Raw genomic sequence first — 17,032 nt, forward strand, 5'->3', positions numbered from 1 at the left:
TGCCCACCGCCCTGAGCACTCGGCTCGTTTGCCCCCAGCACCCCTTCCCCAAATGGCTGGGGCACACGCCCTCCCCAGTGGTCACTGCCTGGTCCCCGCCCAGCCAGCCGTGACCAGAACGCCCGGCGACGGTCTTGGGCCTCCCGCATCTCCCCATCCCGCGGCCGCCCACCCCACGTCCGTGTGACTCTTTCTCGCACCTCGCAGCCCGTTTTCCTCCCTCGCGCCTCCGGGAATGAGCGCCCTGCGCTCCCCGCACACCCACGCCCGGGCCCGGGGCCCGCCGCCTCATCGCGCCCCGGCTCCCCGGGGTCCCCACCGCACGGCGCGCACCGCTGCCCGACGCGCCCCACGGTCTGCTGGGTCCTGTCCTCGCGCTGTTCGTCGCGGTGCCCAAGGAGACCCAGACAGCAGCACGCTGAAATCTACACGATGGAGAGTTTTAGGGGAAAATCCAGTCGTCTCAAAGTAACAAGCAGAGATTCAAAACCAGCGTTGAAATAATCGCGGTCTTACGGAAGCTGAACGGGTCCAGGTTCCCTGCTCGACACGCGCTGCGCGCTTCCGCCGCCAGAGGGCAAGTGCGGGCGGCCGTGCGGCCCGGGCCGGAGGGGGTGCGGCCGCCCACGCCCGCGCGCCGCTGCCGGGGACCCCCGGCTCCCTGCCCCGCCTGCGATGGCGCCTGGCGGCCGGGGCTGGGGCCCTGGAGCCCGGCTTCTCCACGACGTCCCCAGGCGGAGGTGGCCCCAGGCCGAGCCCCGGCGCCCCGCTCACCGCAGAACCCGGTTCGCAGCGGCCGCCCGCCGGCTTGTACACGTGTCATTCCTGCAAACTAGAAACCCCAACCCCAAAACCCTCTGATCGCGCATCACCTCCGAGGCACCACCATTTCTTTGTTCCTCCCCAGCTAACCCCGGAGGTGTCTGCGCGCCCTCCCTGTCCACTCCCTCCCCAGACCCTCTCGGGTCAGGCTTCTCCCCCAGAGCTCATCTCGTCAAGGCCCGTCCCCACCTCCGGCTGCTCGTCCTTGGTGGCCCGGAACTTGGCCGTCCTCCCTCCCCGGTGGCCTCACCCAGCACCTCGGCGGGATGCCCACGGGGCCCACGCTGGGGTCTTGCCGCCGCGACAGCTCTTCTGGCCTCCTCACGAAAACGCAGCCGACCGTGCCCCGGACAGAATTCCTGGGCGCCCCACCCCAGGGCGCTCCCTGTTCCCTTCCCCATCGCGGGCGGCCTCAGGGCCATGCTCCCAGGTGCTCAGATCAAAGGCCGAGGTTATGCCCAGCTCCTATTCCTCTTCCGCTGCTAGCCTGCTCCACCGGGAGATCCCGTGGGCCCTGCCTCTGGAATATCTGCCCAACCCAAGCAGCCTCGCCACCTCCAGGCTGCCGCCGGCCTCTCGCTGGGCTATCGCAGCAGCGTCCACCCGCTCTCACCGCGTCCGCCCTCCACCCGCTCCCGTCCTCGCCGCAGACTTCTCCCTCGGCCTCACCTCACTGGGGCCAAAAGCCGACTTCTTCTCAATGGCTAGGAGGCCCCCTCCACCTCTCCGCTCTCTGTCCCTCTGCCGGACCCTCCTCTCACGTGAATCCACGGTACCCACCTCGGGGCCTTTGCGCCGGCTCTTCCCTCTGGCCAGGACACCTTTCCTCTAGGTGTTATAAGAGTAAATGCAAATCCAAGATGGAGACGCCCCACCCTGCGTTTTCTTAGAGCATTTCCTTTAGAAAATTTGAAAATTCTTTCTGTCCCTTCGAGATGTATGTAAACCTTCTGAAAAGTTAAAATATCCCTTGCCAGTTTTACGACCCAGGAATGTTTTCATTCATAGTCTGGGATCCGTCTCTTTGAAATGTAAGCAGCAAGGAAGACGGCGCCCTCTCTCCTTGTCTTGGGACTGTGACCTAGGGCCTGGCCGAGCTATAACTCCTGCTTGTCACAGAGATATGGGAATTTTAAAATTTTTCCTTTGAATAAAGAGAAATAGCCAACACAATGACCACCACAATTACGTAAATTTAGGATGAACTATAAATCATACATGGCGCTGTCAAGTCCTCTTCAAATTTTTTTTATTGTGGCAAAATATACGTAAGACAAAATTTTCCATTTTAACCATTTTTAAGTGTACAATTTGGTGACATTAAGCATATTCACAGTGCTGTGCAACCATCACACTATCTGCGTCCAGAACTTTTTTATCATCCCAAAGACTCTGTATCCATGAAGCAATAACTTCCTTTCCCTCACCCCTCAGGCCATGGGAACCTCTACTCTACTTCACATGGCTATCACTTTTCTTCTGGAAAGCTCCTACAAGTGGAATCATAGACCATGTGTCCTGCGGTAACTGGTTTATCTCACTTTACCTGCTGTTTTCAAGGTCTGTCCACACTATAATGTGTTAGTGCTTCTTTCCTTTTTATGGCTGGTTAATATTCCATTGTGTCTAAACCATATTCCGTTTATCTCTTGATGGACACTTGGGTGAGGGCCCACCTTCGTTCTTTTGCACGTGGATATCCAGTTTTCCCAGCACCATTTGCTCAAAACACTATTCTCCATTGAAATGGTATTTTCACCTTGTTGAAAGTCAATTGACCAAATATATGAGAGTTTATTTCTTGAGTCTCAGTCCTTTTCCATTGAGCTATATTTTTCTGCCAGAATCACACTCTCCTGATAACTGTAGCTTTGTAGTAAGTCTTGAAATCAGGAAGTGTGAGTCCAACTTTTTTTTTTCAAGATTATTTTGTCTATTCAGGTCCCTTGTAATTCCATATGAATTTTAGGATAGATTTTTCTATTTCTTCAAAAAATGTCGTTGGAGCTTTGATAGAGATTGCACTGAGTCTGTAAATCATTTTGGGGAATATTGACATCCTAACAACATTAAGGCTTCCAACCCATGAACACAGAGGTCTTTCCATTTATTTAGGTCTTCTTTAATTTCTTTCAGTCACATTTCAGAGTACAAGTCTTCCACCCCTTTGGTTAAATTTATTTCTAAGTATTTTATTCTTTTTGATGATCTTGCAAATGGAATGTTTTTCTTAATTTCCTTTTTGGATCGTTCATTGCTAGTGTATAGAGATGCAATTGACTTTTATGTGTTGGTTTTGTATCCTGCAATTTTGCTGAATTTGTTTTGATAGCTCTAAAAGTGTTTTCATGTGATTCTTTAGGGTTTTCTACAAATAAGATCACGTCATCTGCAAATAGAGATAATTCTCCTTTATTTCTATTTCTTGTCTAACAGCTCTGGCTAGCACTTGCAGTACCTTTTTTTCTTTCAGGAAGATTAGCCCTGAGCTAACATCTGCTGCCAATCCTCCTCTTTTTGCTGAGGAAGACTGGCCCTGAGCTAACATCCATGCCCATCTTCCCCCATTTTATATGTGGGATGCCTGCCACAGCATGGCGTGCCAAGCGGTGCCATGTCCACACCCGGGATCCGAACCAACGAACCCCGGGCCGCCCAAGTGGAATGTGCAGTACCCTTTTGAATGTTGAAAGTGGGCGTCCTTGTCTTGTTCCTGATCTTAAGAGTAAGGCTTTCAGTCCTTCACCACTGAGTATGATGTCAGTTGTGGGCTTGTCGTATATGGTCTTTATCAGGTTAGAGAAGTTCCTGTCTATTCCTATTTTATTGAGCATTTTTATTTTGAAAGGTGTTGGATTTTGTCAAATGCTTTTTCTATATCAATTGAGATGACAATATGGTTTTTTCCTTCATTCTATAAATGTGTGTATTACACTGATTGACTTCTGCATGTTGAACTACCCTTGCATTCTTGGAATAAATCCCACTTGGTCATGGTGCATAATCCTTTTAATAAGCTTCTGAATTCAGCTTGCCAGTATTTTGTTGAGGATTTTTGCATCTATACTCATAAGTGATATTGAACGGTAGTTTTCTTCTGGTAGTGTCATTCTGGCTTTGGAATCAGGGTAATGCTGGCCTTGTAGAATGAATTAGGAAGTGTTTCCTTTTCTTCAACTTTTTTTCCCACAGGAAAAAAAGAATTTTACAGAAATCATCTCTGAAGAAGTCCAGACATTGGAACTGATAGACAAAGATGTTAAATCAACTGCCTTTAATATGTTCATTGAGCTAAAGGAAATCAGGAGAACAAAGTACAAACAAATAGAGACTAGCAATAAAGAAAAATTTTAGAAAGAAACCAAATAGAAAATCGGGAGCTGAAGAGTATGATAGCCAAAATGAAAAATTCACTAGAGAGGTTCTATAACATATTTGAGCAGGCAGAAGAAAAGATCAGCAAATTTGAAGATAAGGCCATTGAAATTACCCAGTTTGAGGAGCAGAAATAAAAAAGAATGAAGAAAAATTGAAAAGCTAGAGAGACCTATGGGACACCATCAAGAGTACTGGCATACACATCATATGAATCCTAGAAAGAGGGGAGAGAAGGGATATACAAATATTTGAATGAATAATGGCCCTAAACTTCCCGAATGTGATGAACTACATGAATCTATATATCCAAGAATCTCAACAAACTCCAAGTAGGATAAAGTTAAAGAGATCCACATCCAGACACGTTATAGCCAAACTGTCAAAAGCCAAGATTCTCAAGAGAGAATCTTGAAAGCAGCAAGAGAGAAGTGACTGAGTTGTCACATACAAGAGCTCCTCAGTAAGATTTTCAGCAGATTTCCCATTAGAAGCCTTGGAGACCAGAAAGCAGTGGGATGACAGCTTTAAAGTCCTGAAAGAAAGAAAAAAAACCTGTCAACCCAAAATTCTATATCCAGTAAAACTATCTTTCAAAAATGGAGAAAGTAAGATATTTCCAGCTAAATAAAAGTTTATGGAGCTCATTACAAGTAGAGCTGCCCGATGAGAAATGCTAAAGAGAGTCCTTTAACCTAAAATGAAAGGACAACAGACAGTAACTCCAAGCCATATCAAGAAATAAAGAACACTGGTAAAGGTAACTATACAGGAAAATATGCAAGCCAGTACTATTGCAGTTTTGGTTTGTAACATCTCTTTCTGTTTCCTATATGATTTAAAAGGCAAATGCATGAAACAACAGTTCTAAATCTATGTTAACGGGCACACAGTATATAAAGACATATCTGTGACAATGGGGGAGAGATAGAAATGTGTAGGAGCAGTGTTTGTATACTAGCGAAACTAAATTGGTATTATTCAAACTAGGTTGTTATAAGTTTAAGATTTTAATTGTAACTCCCAAGGAAACCATTAAGAAAATACTGAAAAAATATACAGAAAAAGAAGGAAATCAAAATGGTACACTACAAAAAATCAACTAAATACCAAAAAAGGCAGTAATGGAGGAATTGAGGAACAAAAACTATATAAGAAATAGAGAAAACAAGAGACTAAATAGAAGTAAATCCTTTCTTTCTAGTGATCACTTTAAATGTAAATGGATTAAACTCTCCAATTAAAAGGCAGAGACAGGCAGAGTGCATTAAAAAACACGACCCATCTACATGCTGTGCACAAGAGACTCACTTTAGATACAAAGACACAAAGAGGTTGAAAGGATGGAATAGGACATTCTCTGCAAATGTAACCAGAGAGAGCTGGGAGATGCTATCTGCACACGAAACAGGCTCTATGTCAAGTGCTCTTGAGGACAAGCTATCACTTCTCTTGAGATCACATGTGGAACGGGTTGCACCTGGCTTGTATGAAACGGGGGGATTTCTGTCTTTGCCATCTCTTAATGCTTATTCAAAAATAAAACTGTTTCTTTTCGACCTTTGTGGAGAGGACTCACTGGGTTGGCAGGAATCTTTATTTTGAATTGTTTTTCCACTTGTGTCCACTAACTCCCACATCCCTATCACATCCTGCATGGACCCACCCTGCCGTGCTGCCCCACAACCATCTCCTTCCCTTTCTCTGCTCCGCTTTTTCTTTCTGAATACATCCTAGATAGTTCACTCATTTTTTATGTTTCTGCCTCTGTCCTCTGCTTCGGGCAGGGATCTGCATCTGTTTTGATCACTGAGGGAGTAGGTACACGGCAGGCACTATGTAAGCATTGGTGACTGGATGAATGAACGTCTAGCAGATGGCTCAAACTTACAAAATCCAAACCCAGCTCCCGCTGCCGCATCCCCATCTCAGCCAGCGGAGCTCCATCCTCCAGTCACGGAGGCCAAATCATCTGTTTTGCTCCGACCTGTGCAGGGTCACCCTGTGGCCCCTGCCTGCCACACCCCACCTCTCACCTTCAGATGCTGTTAGAACCAGACAGCTTGCCGCCCCTTGAGTCTGCAGTCTGTTCACGAGAGGCGGGGACCACCCTGCTCTACATGGCCCCCCCAACTTCCTGTTTGCTTTCCCAGCCCCCTTCTTCCAGCCTGACACCGGCCCTGCTCGCCCCACACAATTTCTGTGTTTGCCTGTCTGTGGCCTGTCTCCCCCATGCAGAGGTCAGCTCCAGGTGCCTGGCTTTAGGGCTGGGAATCCTGACCCCAGGAACCACTCAGTCACGAGCACACCCAGCCTCGGTCCCCAGCTGCAGGGGCAGGATCTTCGTCAGCGTTTGGTCCTGGTGCCGGGTCAGTGCGGCACCTGTGGGTGCTCAGCACCTGCTTGAGTGAATGAATGTGAACAAGGCACACAGTGTCAGTCAAACTTCGAACCCTGGCCTGGGCCACCTTGCCACCTCCCTTAGTCACTCCCCATCCTGGGCCCCAGTTCACCAGCACTTTTCTCCTGGGCAGGGAAGGCCTGAGATGGGGATGGAGTCTCTGGCTGGGGTGGGGGCAGTTACTGGCCAAGTGAGTGGGTCTGTTGTGGGACACAGGGTGTGGTCCCAGATCCTGAGCGGAGGTGGGATGGAGGTCATCAGACCCGGGCACTGAGCACCACTTGGTGGCAGCAGACGTGGGTAGCTGGGCCCAAGCATGCCCCTCCTCACCCCATTGCCTACAGCCCTGAACACCCTCAGTCCTGGAAAGGAGGGAAGTCATTGCTTCTGTTGGGGCCTCAGTTTCCTGCATCTGTGGATGGCCAGGGCTGTGTTGAAGTCTTGAAGGAGCCTGCACGCGGTCAGCTCCTGTGACCACTTCCTGAAAATTGTCCCCGCTCTCCACCTCCAGTGGGCAAGATTCAGGGTGGCTCTGGGTCAGGGCGGGGTCTACACGCCTGGCCAGGCTGCCCCAGGATGGTACAGGGGTGGGAGCAGGAACTCCAGGCGGGCGACCCAACCAGAGCCCGGACTCTGGTCCCCCACCAGACCCTGTGCCTCGATGAAGAGGAGACACCAGGAGTGGACAGGGGCTTCCAGAGGACCTCGTCCTGTCCCACACAATGAGGACACGTGGAGAGCACAGAGCCGCAGCCTGCCCCACCACCCTGACCTGGGCAGGGGTGGGGGCGCCTGATGTCCGAGGGTGCGGCCTCCCTGCTCCGGCCCCACCTCGCTTTCCAGCCCCTGGCCTCGGTACCCAGAGTGCCCCTCATCAGCCTCTTTATGGGCACACAGGTGCAGGGAGAAAGGGGAAAGGCTTCCAGAAAGGGGCGGGTCCCCCCCAATCAATCATGGGGGGGGGGGCTTTGGGCTGAGCAGGAGGGGGTGGCCTCTGTGTGGACAGACGCCCCCTCCTTCCCACACACACAGTAGGGGGGGCGTTGGGGTCCCAGATGTCCTTGGGTACAGCCTAGAGGGCTCCCACGTCAGGGGGAGGCAGGCTCCATCTGGTGTCTGTGGTTCCGCCCCCGCCCCTGGCGGCAGGCACGACCTTGGCTCCATTTTAACACCTGGCCCCGAAATCCTCCCCACCACATGCCCAGAGGGGCTACCTTGCCCTGCAGACCCCCTCTCTGTCCTCAAGGGAAGAGGTGAGCCAGGTGGACAGGTGTTTACTGAGTGAGCAGGCGAGCTGGCTTTCCCACGCCCCCGTCTGCCGGGGCAGGCGCCCATGAGGGAGGGACCGGAGGCCCAGTGGCCTGTGGCCGGCTGAAGGAGGGACAGGTGACCCAGGGCCTGGAGGTAGGAGTGCATTTGCAGACAGGTAGAGAGATGCCCAGACTCTGGACGGGCAGCTGGGTGGTCTTTGTGAGCTGGCATGAGAGTTCTGTGAGGGCTGAGCTGGTGGGCTAACTTCTAGTGACCCCTGGCCTGGGGTCCAAAAGTCACACGGCAGGGTCAAGGGTCCCTCTGTGGTCCTTGAGCACAGATGGCACATGGTGGCCTTCAGTGAGTGTGACATGTCTGAGAATGGCATGTCCTGGCAGGTGGCCCTGGAGGCCAGTGGAAGTGGCCAGCTTTCACTGAACCGGCCAGGTTGGGGGCTGGGGCGTGGAAGGTGGCCTGACCTCTGGGGAGGTTGGGTCAGGGTGGGTGCTGCAGGTGGCAGGCAGCCCCGGGTTCTTAGCAGAGTCCTTGAAGGGACAGTGGAGAGAGAGCTGGGGGCCTTGTGAGGTGGGGTTTGGGTGAAAGCCTAGCCTGGGCAGCAGAAAGTGCCCAGCTTGTGGACCCCCACCAGCAAGGGGGTGTTCAAGCAGGAGCTGGAGACGGTCCTGAGACCCCTACAGAAAGGATGGGGTCACACCTGCACTCCAGAGGCCGGGGACAGCTCTCGCACCCAGGGGGCAGGGCCAGGTGCTGGACCTCAGGGCTAGGGATGGTGGCTGTGACCATGGGCTGTCCAGAGGGAGCCTGGATCAAGCTGAGACAGGGCAGGTCAGGGTCTGGGCTGTCTGGGGCAGAGGGCATCCCGCCCAGCCATTCTGTTGGTCCCCACCCAGGGGGTTCAGGCAGGGGCTGCAGGCCCAGCCTGAGGGCTCCCGTGGAGCTGCACGCCTCTGAAGAACTGGAAGGTGCCTGGGCCCCACACCTGGGGCCAGGTGAGACCATTCCCACGCCCTGAGGTGTGGCCTTTGCTGTTAGAGCTTGGAGTGCCCAGATGCGAGCTGGCCCCCTGCCGCACCCCAGCAGTCCAGCTCTGTTGCTTGCTTGTTCTTGACACAACACCCAGCCTCAGTCTGCTGTTCGCCGGCTGGCAGCTGGGAAGAGAAGGATGGAGGCTGGCTCTGTGGCCCAGTACTGACCTTGTCTGGGGACACACCTGTACCCAGCCCGGGACCATTGTGGGGCCAGAGGAAGGACAGGGAGCTGTTGACCCCAATGCAGGGCTCACTGGGCAGGCCCTTCCCTGGCCACCTGGTCCTGGAGAGCCAGTGCCCATGGCAGCAGGCACATGTCTTGTCTCCAGGGGCAGCCTGCCCAGACCACAAGAGGAGTATGTACACCCCCAGATGCCTCTCACTTAAGCAGGGCCCAGCCTCTCCTATAGCTCACAGGCCTGTCCCTGGGACCCTGGGACTTGCCCAGTGCGGCAGTGGGGCTTGGGCAGTGGCCGGTTACTGGGTGGTCACCTGGGTGGCAGGTAGTGGAGCTCCAGACACCAGGCCCCCAGGGATGACCTTCACCCCTTTGGCCTGTGAGCTGCTGGAGGTGACCTTTGCTGGGGAATGGGACCCAGACTTGGCTGCAAAGCTCCGCTGTGGGGTGAGGGGAGATGGAGGGTGCAGGTCTGCTGGGCCCTCTGCTGGACCCTCTGCAGGCCCTGGGGCATTTCTAGGGGAAGGGTAGGCTTGGGGCTGGCCTGGAGGTGCTGTGACCTAGCTGAGCCCCGAGGCGGTTCTGAGACCCTGGCACCCATCAGAGTGAAGGGCCATGAGAAGCCCTGGATGCTGCCCCCCTCACCCCGCGGCCCCTCCTGCCTGGCTCCTGCAGTCCACCCTCCACCCAGCAGCCAGGAGAGCTTCTGCATTAGAAGGGAGGTCGCCTGCTCCCATTCACACCCCACTGGCCTCCTGGGCTCCCAGGCAGAGGCCACCCTCCTGGTCCACACCCAGGCCCACACCCAGGCCCCCATGGTTAGTTCTGTCTCCTGCCAAGCCAAGGCCCCAGGAGTCTGGGCCTCAGTGGCTGGCAGGGTGACGGTGGATGGAATGACATCCCGAGTTCCTGGACAGTTAGAACCAGAGCCCTGGTCAGGGTGGTGGACACTCAGGGATCAGGAAACAGCACCACTGACACAGTGAGGCCAGGGAAGGGTGCTGGGGAGGCCAGAGGGGCCAAGACCCCGTGTCAGAGGTGGGACCAGGCCTCTGCCTCCTGTCTGGCCTGCCTCCACCTTGGCTTGGAGACCTGGCCTAACTCCGAGGCTGGTGGCCCCTCTGTCCCCCACCTACCCCCAGTCTCCTGTGCAGTGCACACCACACCCACCCTGACAGTGGGAGACAGGGACACCAGGGGCCAGGCTCAGAGCAGAAGTTGGGGTCCAGCCCTTGGCCTCCCGCCGCCCCTGAGTGCCTGCCTGTCCCGGCACCCCTCCAGCCCCAGGCCCAACTCCAGCACTCACTGCACTGGAGGTCGCACAGCTGCTGGGGGGCAGAGAAGTGCACATCGGTCCTCCGGCCCTGCAGACGTGGGACAGCTTGGTCAGCACGGCCTGCAGCCCCTTCCTGCACCCTGCTGCAGCCCACAGAGGGACTGCCCAGTGAGACTGCTGTGCCAAGGGGGCCCCCAGAGCAGGCCAGGGCCCTAGGGCAGCTTCAGGGAGGTGGGAGCTCCCCTGGCGGCTGATGACGGGAAGGGGTGGGTGTAGAAGCTGAGGTCTGAGAGTGGAGTAGGTGGGTGGGGGCTGGGGTGCTGGGTGGGGCAGCACTCCCCACCTGGATGCAGGTGTCAGGTGCACAGGCCTCGTCCCCAGGAATGTCCACGAAGGCAACTGCAGGGTCAGCTGTGAGGTTACCCTGGGTCGGGAGAGGGATCTATCACAGGTGGAGCAGGAGGGGCAGACCAGACTATACCATGTCCCTCTTGGCACCATCCCCGCCAGGCGGCCTCCAGGGAGGTTAAGAGGACTGCAGAGAAGTGAGGGGTCAGCCCTTTCCCCAGGATGGCGCCCACCCCACCCGGCTCTCACAGAGGCTGGAGGGAGGGGGATGGCCGGGAGTGCTGGGCGGCAGGCAGGCGGCCACATCTTCCTTCCATGACACAGGTGCACCTGGAAGCGGGCGGGGCTGGGTGAGAAGAAGGTGATCCGGAGGTGGCTCGGAGAGGACGCTGGCTGGACGGCCATCTTCCAGGCTGCAGAGATGGAGGGGTGAGGCAAGCACCCCACCTGCCTCCCCTCCTCCCTCCCACTCACCCAGCACCCCGTTGTCCTGACTTCCTGACCGCGAAGAAAAGGGCGTTGTTTGTTGCATCCACACAGCAAAGGCACCGAACCAGTCCCCTGCCCGCTGACCCGTGGAGAGCTCACCTGGGAAGCGCTGCTGTTCAAAAGGGCACTTCACCCAGGAGCCCAGGCTGGTGGAGAACTGCAGAGAGGCCACGAGACATATGCATGTGGAAGCTGGGTAGGGGTGTTGGGGGCTGGGATAAGCTGCGCCTTGTTTGCTGCCCTCTGTGAGGCTTCCCCACCCTGAGTCCTAGCTCTATCCACCTTCAGACCAGGAGGGGGTTAGAGGGGCCACTGGGAGGCTGGACCCCAGGGTCGGGCAAGGCATAGGGGTGTGTGACTACAGCCCCCTGCCCCAATGCCCCTCTGTGTGCCTGCTCGCCCCCTACCCAAGCTCAGGTAGTGCACATGGCAGCTGTGGCCCGGCCCACTCACCTTCAGGCAGAGCTGGGGCTGTGTGTCCACTAGTGGGTACTGCACCTGAGGGGGGCTCAAGTCAGGGCCCTGGCCATCCATGCCCACCCCCATCCCCCCTTGGCGGGCACTCACCCTACCATGTGCAGGCCGGCCCGAGTGCTCCAGCTCGTGGCAGTGGACCCCTGGCCCTGGGCGCCAGCACAGACTCACATGGCCACTCACAGGACAGGCGGGCTCCCAGCTCAGTGCCTGGCTCCCTGGGTCGTAGTGGATGGCATCCCACAGTGCCTCCGTGTCTGCAGGGACCCTCCCCCCAAGGCTCTAGTCAGCTGGGCCCTACCTCAGCTGCCAGTGGGCCACAGGACCTGACACCTGCTTGAGAGACCCTTGGGCCAGGTCCAGGGACTCAGGTGCAGTTCTCCCATGGGCGTCTGGGCCCTGGACCCAACCTGTGTGTGCGAGCATGTGCATGTGCAGTGTGTCTCTCTTGTACCCCTAAGAGAGCCCCGCTCAGCAAGACTTGGGTCTTCCAGGTGAGCCAGGCCATCACATGTGCATGCACGTACACCAGGCACACACACGCACACACTTGTGCACACGCAGGTCCATGCACAGGTTCTGCCACCTGGAGGGGTTTGCCCAGGACACACCCTTGGCCGCATGCTGTCCACAGCAGGCTCAAGGGTTGAGGCTGGGCCTGCCCCCAGGCCTCATCCCCCAGTGTCAGCCCTCCCAGACAGACTGGGTGGGAAGATCCTGTGGGCAACTCTGACCCGCGCATCTCCCACTCCTCTCCTCCCTGCCTCCTCCCCTTCCCTCAGCACCACAAGGCACTTGCCATCTTCAAAGGGGCAGGTCTGGGTCCGCACTGCGTCAGGGGTGGCAGACCAGCCCTGCAGGAGGGGCTGGGGTCAGCGCAGGGCCTGCCCATTCCTTTGTCCCCTCCCAGCAGTCGAGGCCACACCCTCACTGACCTCAAGGCACAGACATGGCAGCTCTTGGCTGTAGGGCAGAGAGATGGTCTGGGAGACGCTGTTCGCTGTCACCTGCAGCGAAGCGGAGGGTTTAGGGGCTGGGGCCCGGAGGGCGGGGCGTGGGGCCTGGTCTGGGGCTGACGGCCTGGGACGGGAGTGGGCGGGGCTAGGGGCGTGGTCGAGGCTTGTTTGGGCCGGGGGCGGGGCTGTGGGCGTCGCTCTGGGCGGAAGGGGCGTCTGGTGGGCAGGGCGTGGTTTGGGGCGCGGTTTAGGGTGGGGCTCACCTGCACCAGGGCGCCCGCATCCTCGCAGATGAACCACTTGAAGCAGAGTCGCACATAGTAGTCGGGACCCCCAGGGGCTTCCGGCACCTGCACCAGAACCACCTTACGGCTGCGGTCCACCCAGTAGGAGAGCTTCCTGGCTGCAGGAGGGCGGCAAGTGGGGGCCAAGGTGGGACTAGAGGTCACCGGACACAGGGTCATGGACACAGGGCTCCACGTGAGACTCTCCAGGTGGTGACCTCTGCTAGACCCAGGCATTTCCCACTAGAGGACCCTATCAAGATTTCCCAAGTGGAGGCAGAAGACCCCAGTGGGAGCAAGCCGAGGGTCTTCCCAGGTCTGGGCCTCACCAAAGCAGTCTGGCACGTTCCTCCTCATGTCCTCATCTCTGCAGTCTGCAAATGACAGAGACAATGGTGGACCTACCCTGCTCTACCCCCAGGGGCTATCCCCACAGCTGGGCCTCTGTCCATGTGGTTTCCAGAAGTTCCTCCTCTCCAGGGAGGCTGTGACCCTGAATTAAGCCAAATGTGCTTGCTGGGAGCTGTCCAGTACGGGGCCCTGCCTCCTGCCCCCTGCCTTGGGCAAGTCCCACCCCAAGTCAGTCCTTAGAGGCTGGATGGCAGCTGTGCCCAGGATGGCTCCATGGGCTCCCACCTTCCACGTGGTACTGTTGGTCTAGCTGGACCCCGCAGAAGTGGGGGACAGTCCTCAGGGTGACGTAGAGGCTCTGGGCCACGCTCACCTCGAAGCAGTCAAAGTGCACCTGGAGCTGGGCAGGTACAGGTGTGAGCCGGGTGGACCTGGGGCCACTGCCCACCCACACCTGGACAGGCCAGCTCCACCTTGCACAGGTGGAACCCAGAGTCTGGGGGCAGAGCAGGAGGGGCACCCATTCCTTGGGGCTTGCATGGCAGAACCCCAGGCCAGGCTGTGAAGCAGGTGGCCAGGAGGTGAGGGCAGCGAGGAGCAGGCCGGGACAGCTTCTGCTGCCCTGCAAAGCCTGGGGCTGGACCAGCAGATGTGAGTCAGGCCCTGGCCTCACCTGCTGCCCCACCTGCATCTGGCGGGAGGCCCTGGAGACCCGCACGATCTGACACTGGATCTCCTGGGTGTCGAGGGTCATGGAACAGGCCTCTAGGCCCCGCAGGCTCTCTGGGTGAAGGGAGGGGCCAGCAGGGCTAGTCAGACCATGGTGATGAGATCCACCCCCCCACTTCCAAGTGCAGTTAGCAGGGTCCCCATCCCGCCCAGCCTCCCAGGTTGCTGTGGAGCCCCGAGCCCAGCGCCCCACTGCCTGGGTGTTACCACCATCACGGTCAGCCCGGCCCTCAAGGCCGCCTCTCACCATGCAGCGTGAGGGAGGCATGCACGCGCAGGAGCAGGGAGCAGCCGTTACGGGGGGCACACTTCATGGCAGTGGAGAGCGTCAGGGTCTCCAGGACCGACCTGGACATGGACGCGGGGGGTTGCCGGCAGAAGTTGCTGAAAATGTTCCCTGGGGAGAGGAAGGAGGGCAAGTGCCACAGGGTCCCCTGGCACGGGGTCAGGCTTTGTGGGAGGTCGCGTGGCGGGGGTGGTTCTCTGGAGCTGCACAGTGTGGGGAAGGGTCCTCACTATCTTGCCCCAGTTCAGTCAGGGAACTAGCCCCCTGGTGAGTGGTGGGCCCACTGCTGAGCCACATTCAGAACTGTCTGCTGGGTGTCAAGAGTGGGGCCCAGGTCAGGGGAGCAGGCTGCACCTGAGTGTGGGCAGCTGCTGTCCCACCTGGCCAACAAAGGGGCAGGGGAGCCCCTCCTCTGGCAAGCCAGCAGCCCCATCACCCTCTTCAAAGATGAGCAACAGAAAAGGCACGCTGGGGGCCCCTGGGCATGACCCTGAGGTCATGGCAGCCCAGGGCTCTGTACAGGCAAGTGGCTGCACTGGCACAGGTGGGCCTTGGTCAGGGCCCGGGCCACTATGGCTGGACTAAGTGCCACGCAGGGCAGTTGGCCTGATGTCGGTGGAGCTGGGGTCTCACTTTCAGGCACTGGGGGCTGAGAGGTATTTGCTGTCTTCACTAGGCCAGGTGTGCAGGTAGAGACTTTCAGGCCAGTAAGAGTTGACCCCATGCGAGCCACTGAGCCCTGGGGAGCCCTGCGCCCCATGGAGCCAGCAGCCCAGCTTCCCTCCTGTGCTCCGGGTCATGGCTTGTCCCCAGGTGTGACAGATGGCATTCAGGCCTGGTGATACGTCAGGTGGAGGGAGTAACCCCAGGGGGACAATGCGCCCAGGAAGGGGAAGGTGCTTAGTGGGTGCTTCCGGGGGACCCAGAACTCCAGGGGCCCCCAGGCAAACCCTAGGGCTCTCTCGGGAGGTTGCTGTGGGGCTAAAACTCCAGGGAAGTGAAGGAAGGTGTCCGGCCTGCGGCCCTACCGCGTGTCAGGAGGAGAGGGACCACCCATAAGACCAGCGCAAGTGAAAGGAAGGAAAGCAGAGGAAGATGGCCAGACACCAAAGACACACCTCTCGGCAGAGAAGGTGAAGCAGAAACAAATGCTCCCCAGGGATCAAAGCCCCCAAGGGCCTTGAGAACTGAGGTGAGGCTGTGACTTGAGGGGCCCAGAGCAGTCGCCCCTCCCCAGGCCGGGGGTCTCATGCTGCCTCCCCTCGGGGACCTTTCTCCAGCCAAAACACAAAGAGGTGTGCAATCGAGAAGGCCTGCCTGGAAGGCAGGTTGCCGCAGAGCCAGCTCTGCATATGGAAGGAGAGGCAGTGGCCCTGCCCCTGAGGCACAGAGGTGCTGCTGCTGAGTCACTGGAGCCCACCACTCACAGAGCCCACACTAAACAGTTCAGAAACAGACTCAAAGGAGTAATGGGACTGCGAGGTCTGAATATGTTCATGGGAAAGAAATGCAACTCTGTGGATGCCACCCTGGCCAAGACGGAGGCATGAGGATCAGGTTTACCCTCTTGTCTGAAACAGCCTGGAAAACCAGACAAAATACGTGGAGCAATGGTTTCAAGACAGCGGATATGAAGAAACAAAGGGCAGTGATGCCTGAGAGACGGAGACAAGCAAGGTGAGCTCCGTGAAGACACCGCTGTCTGAGCGTTTCCGGGCAGCAGCAGAGGGAGGGGAAGCTCAGGCGGAGCCTGACACCATCCCCGAGTTGAGGAAATGGGACCGAGAGTGTGGGCAGAACAAAGTGGCCAGACTTTGCAGGACAGAGTATGAGAGAGGAAAGAACGATTCAGAAAGAACTGGAGAATATTCAGTCCGCTGGACATTCAGCAGAGCATCGATCAGCACATGATGCGAGGGCACTACCAGAGGCAGGGGAGAGCCAGCCAAAAGCGTGTGAGGGAGCAGTATCCTGCAGTCACACGGGGTCAGGAACAGTCCCTGTTCCCAGCCAGACGAGAAACCTCACGATTCACAGGGCGCTGGGCACAGTGTATATGAAAGTCCTGCCTCAGTAGGAGAATAATTAGCCTTTGACCGAGCACTGCTCTCAACTTGCCTAACTAATCTTAAAAGCAAGACCCAAAAAAGATTGAGCTATTTCCAAGTAACTTAACTGTATTCCAGAAAAGGCTCAAGAATATTCCTAGGAATAAGAAAAGATATCCAGCACACAAGAGGGTAAATTCACAATGTCTACCATCCAATAAAAAATTACAAGTCATGAAAATAATCAGGAAAATACAACCCATAATGAGAAGAAAAATCAGTTAAACTGACACAGATATTAAAATTAGTAGACAAGAACATTAAAATGATTATTATAACTGTATTCCATATGTTCAAAAAGTTAATTATAGACATGGAAGATATAAAGAAAACCCCAAATCCAACCTCTAGAGATAAGAACTACAGTGTCTGAGATAAAGAATACATCAGATAGGATTAAGAGCAGATTAGACATTGAATAAAAAAAGATTGAGGAACTTGGCATAGCAATAGAAACTATCCAAAAGTAAATGGAAAGAGATGAGATGATGATGATGATGATGACGATGATGATGTGTTGATGATGATGTGTTGATGATGATGATGATGATGATGATGATGATGATGATGTGTTGATGATGATGATGTGTTGATGATGATGATGATGATGATGATGTGTTGATGATGATGATGATGATGTGTTGATGATGATGAT

At 56.1% G+C, this 17,032-nt stretch overlaps 1 protein-coding gene across 2 annotated transcripts in view; it reads right to left on the reverse strand.

Annotated features, from left to right (window-relative positions):
- Window positions 1-3,643: 3,643 nt before the first annotated feature.
- The window catches only part of IL17REL (interleukin 17 receptor E like), a 33,381-nt gene continuing 19,992 nt past the window's right edge, over window positions 3,644-17,032 (reverse strand). Inside the window, exons 3-16 of one of the 2 annotated variants that reach the window (XM_070254304.1) lie at window positions 14,231-14,380; window positions 13,928-14,037; window positions 13,540-13,654; window positions 13,233-13,277; window positions 12,883-13,022; window positions 12,599-12,670; window positions 12,463-12,517; window positions 11,757-11,920; window positions 11,643-11,687; window positions 11,289-11,346; window positions 10,950-11,113; window positions 10,696-10,776; window positions 10,383-10,440; window positions 3,644-9,018 (exon numbers count right to left, since the gene is read on the reverse strand). In XM_070254304.1, coding sequence (XP_070110405.1) covers window positions 8,993-9,018; window positions 10,383-10,440; window positions 10,696-10,776; window positions 10,950-11,113; window positions 11,289-11,346; window positions 11,643-11,687; window positions 11,757-11,920; window positions 12,463-12,517; window positions 12,599-12,670; window positions 12,883-13,022; window positions 13,233-13,277; window positions 13,540-13,654; window positions 13,928-14,037; window positions 14,231-14,380 — 1,283 coding nt within the window. In that variant the 3' untranslated portion in view covers window positions 3,644-8,992. The remainder of the gene's footprint in view (window positions 9,019-10,382; window positions 10,441-10,695; window positions 10,777-10,949; window positions 11,114-11,288; window positions 11,347-11,642; window positions 11,688-11,756; window positions 11,921-12,462; window positions 12,518-12,598; window positions 12,671-12,882; window positions 13,023-13,232; window positions 13,278-13,539; window positions 13,655-13,927; window positions 14,038-14,230; window positions 14,381-17,032) is intronic. The other variant, XM_023631752.2, reaches the window with a different exon arrangement.

The sequence above is a fragment of the Equus caballus genome, chromosome 28 (assembly GCF_041296265.1).
Source record: "Equus caballus isolate H_3958 breed thoroughbred chromosome 28, TB-T2T, whole genome shotgun sequence".
Lineage (NCBI taxonomy): Eukaryota > Metazoa > Chordata > Mammalia > Perissodactyla > Equidae > Equus > Equus caballus.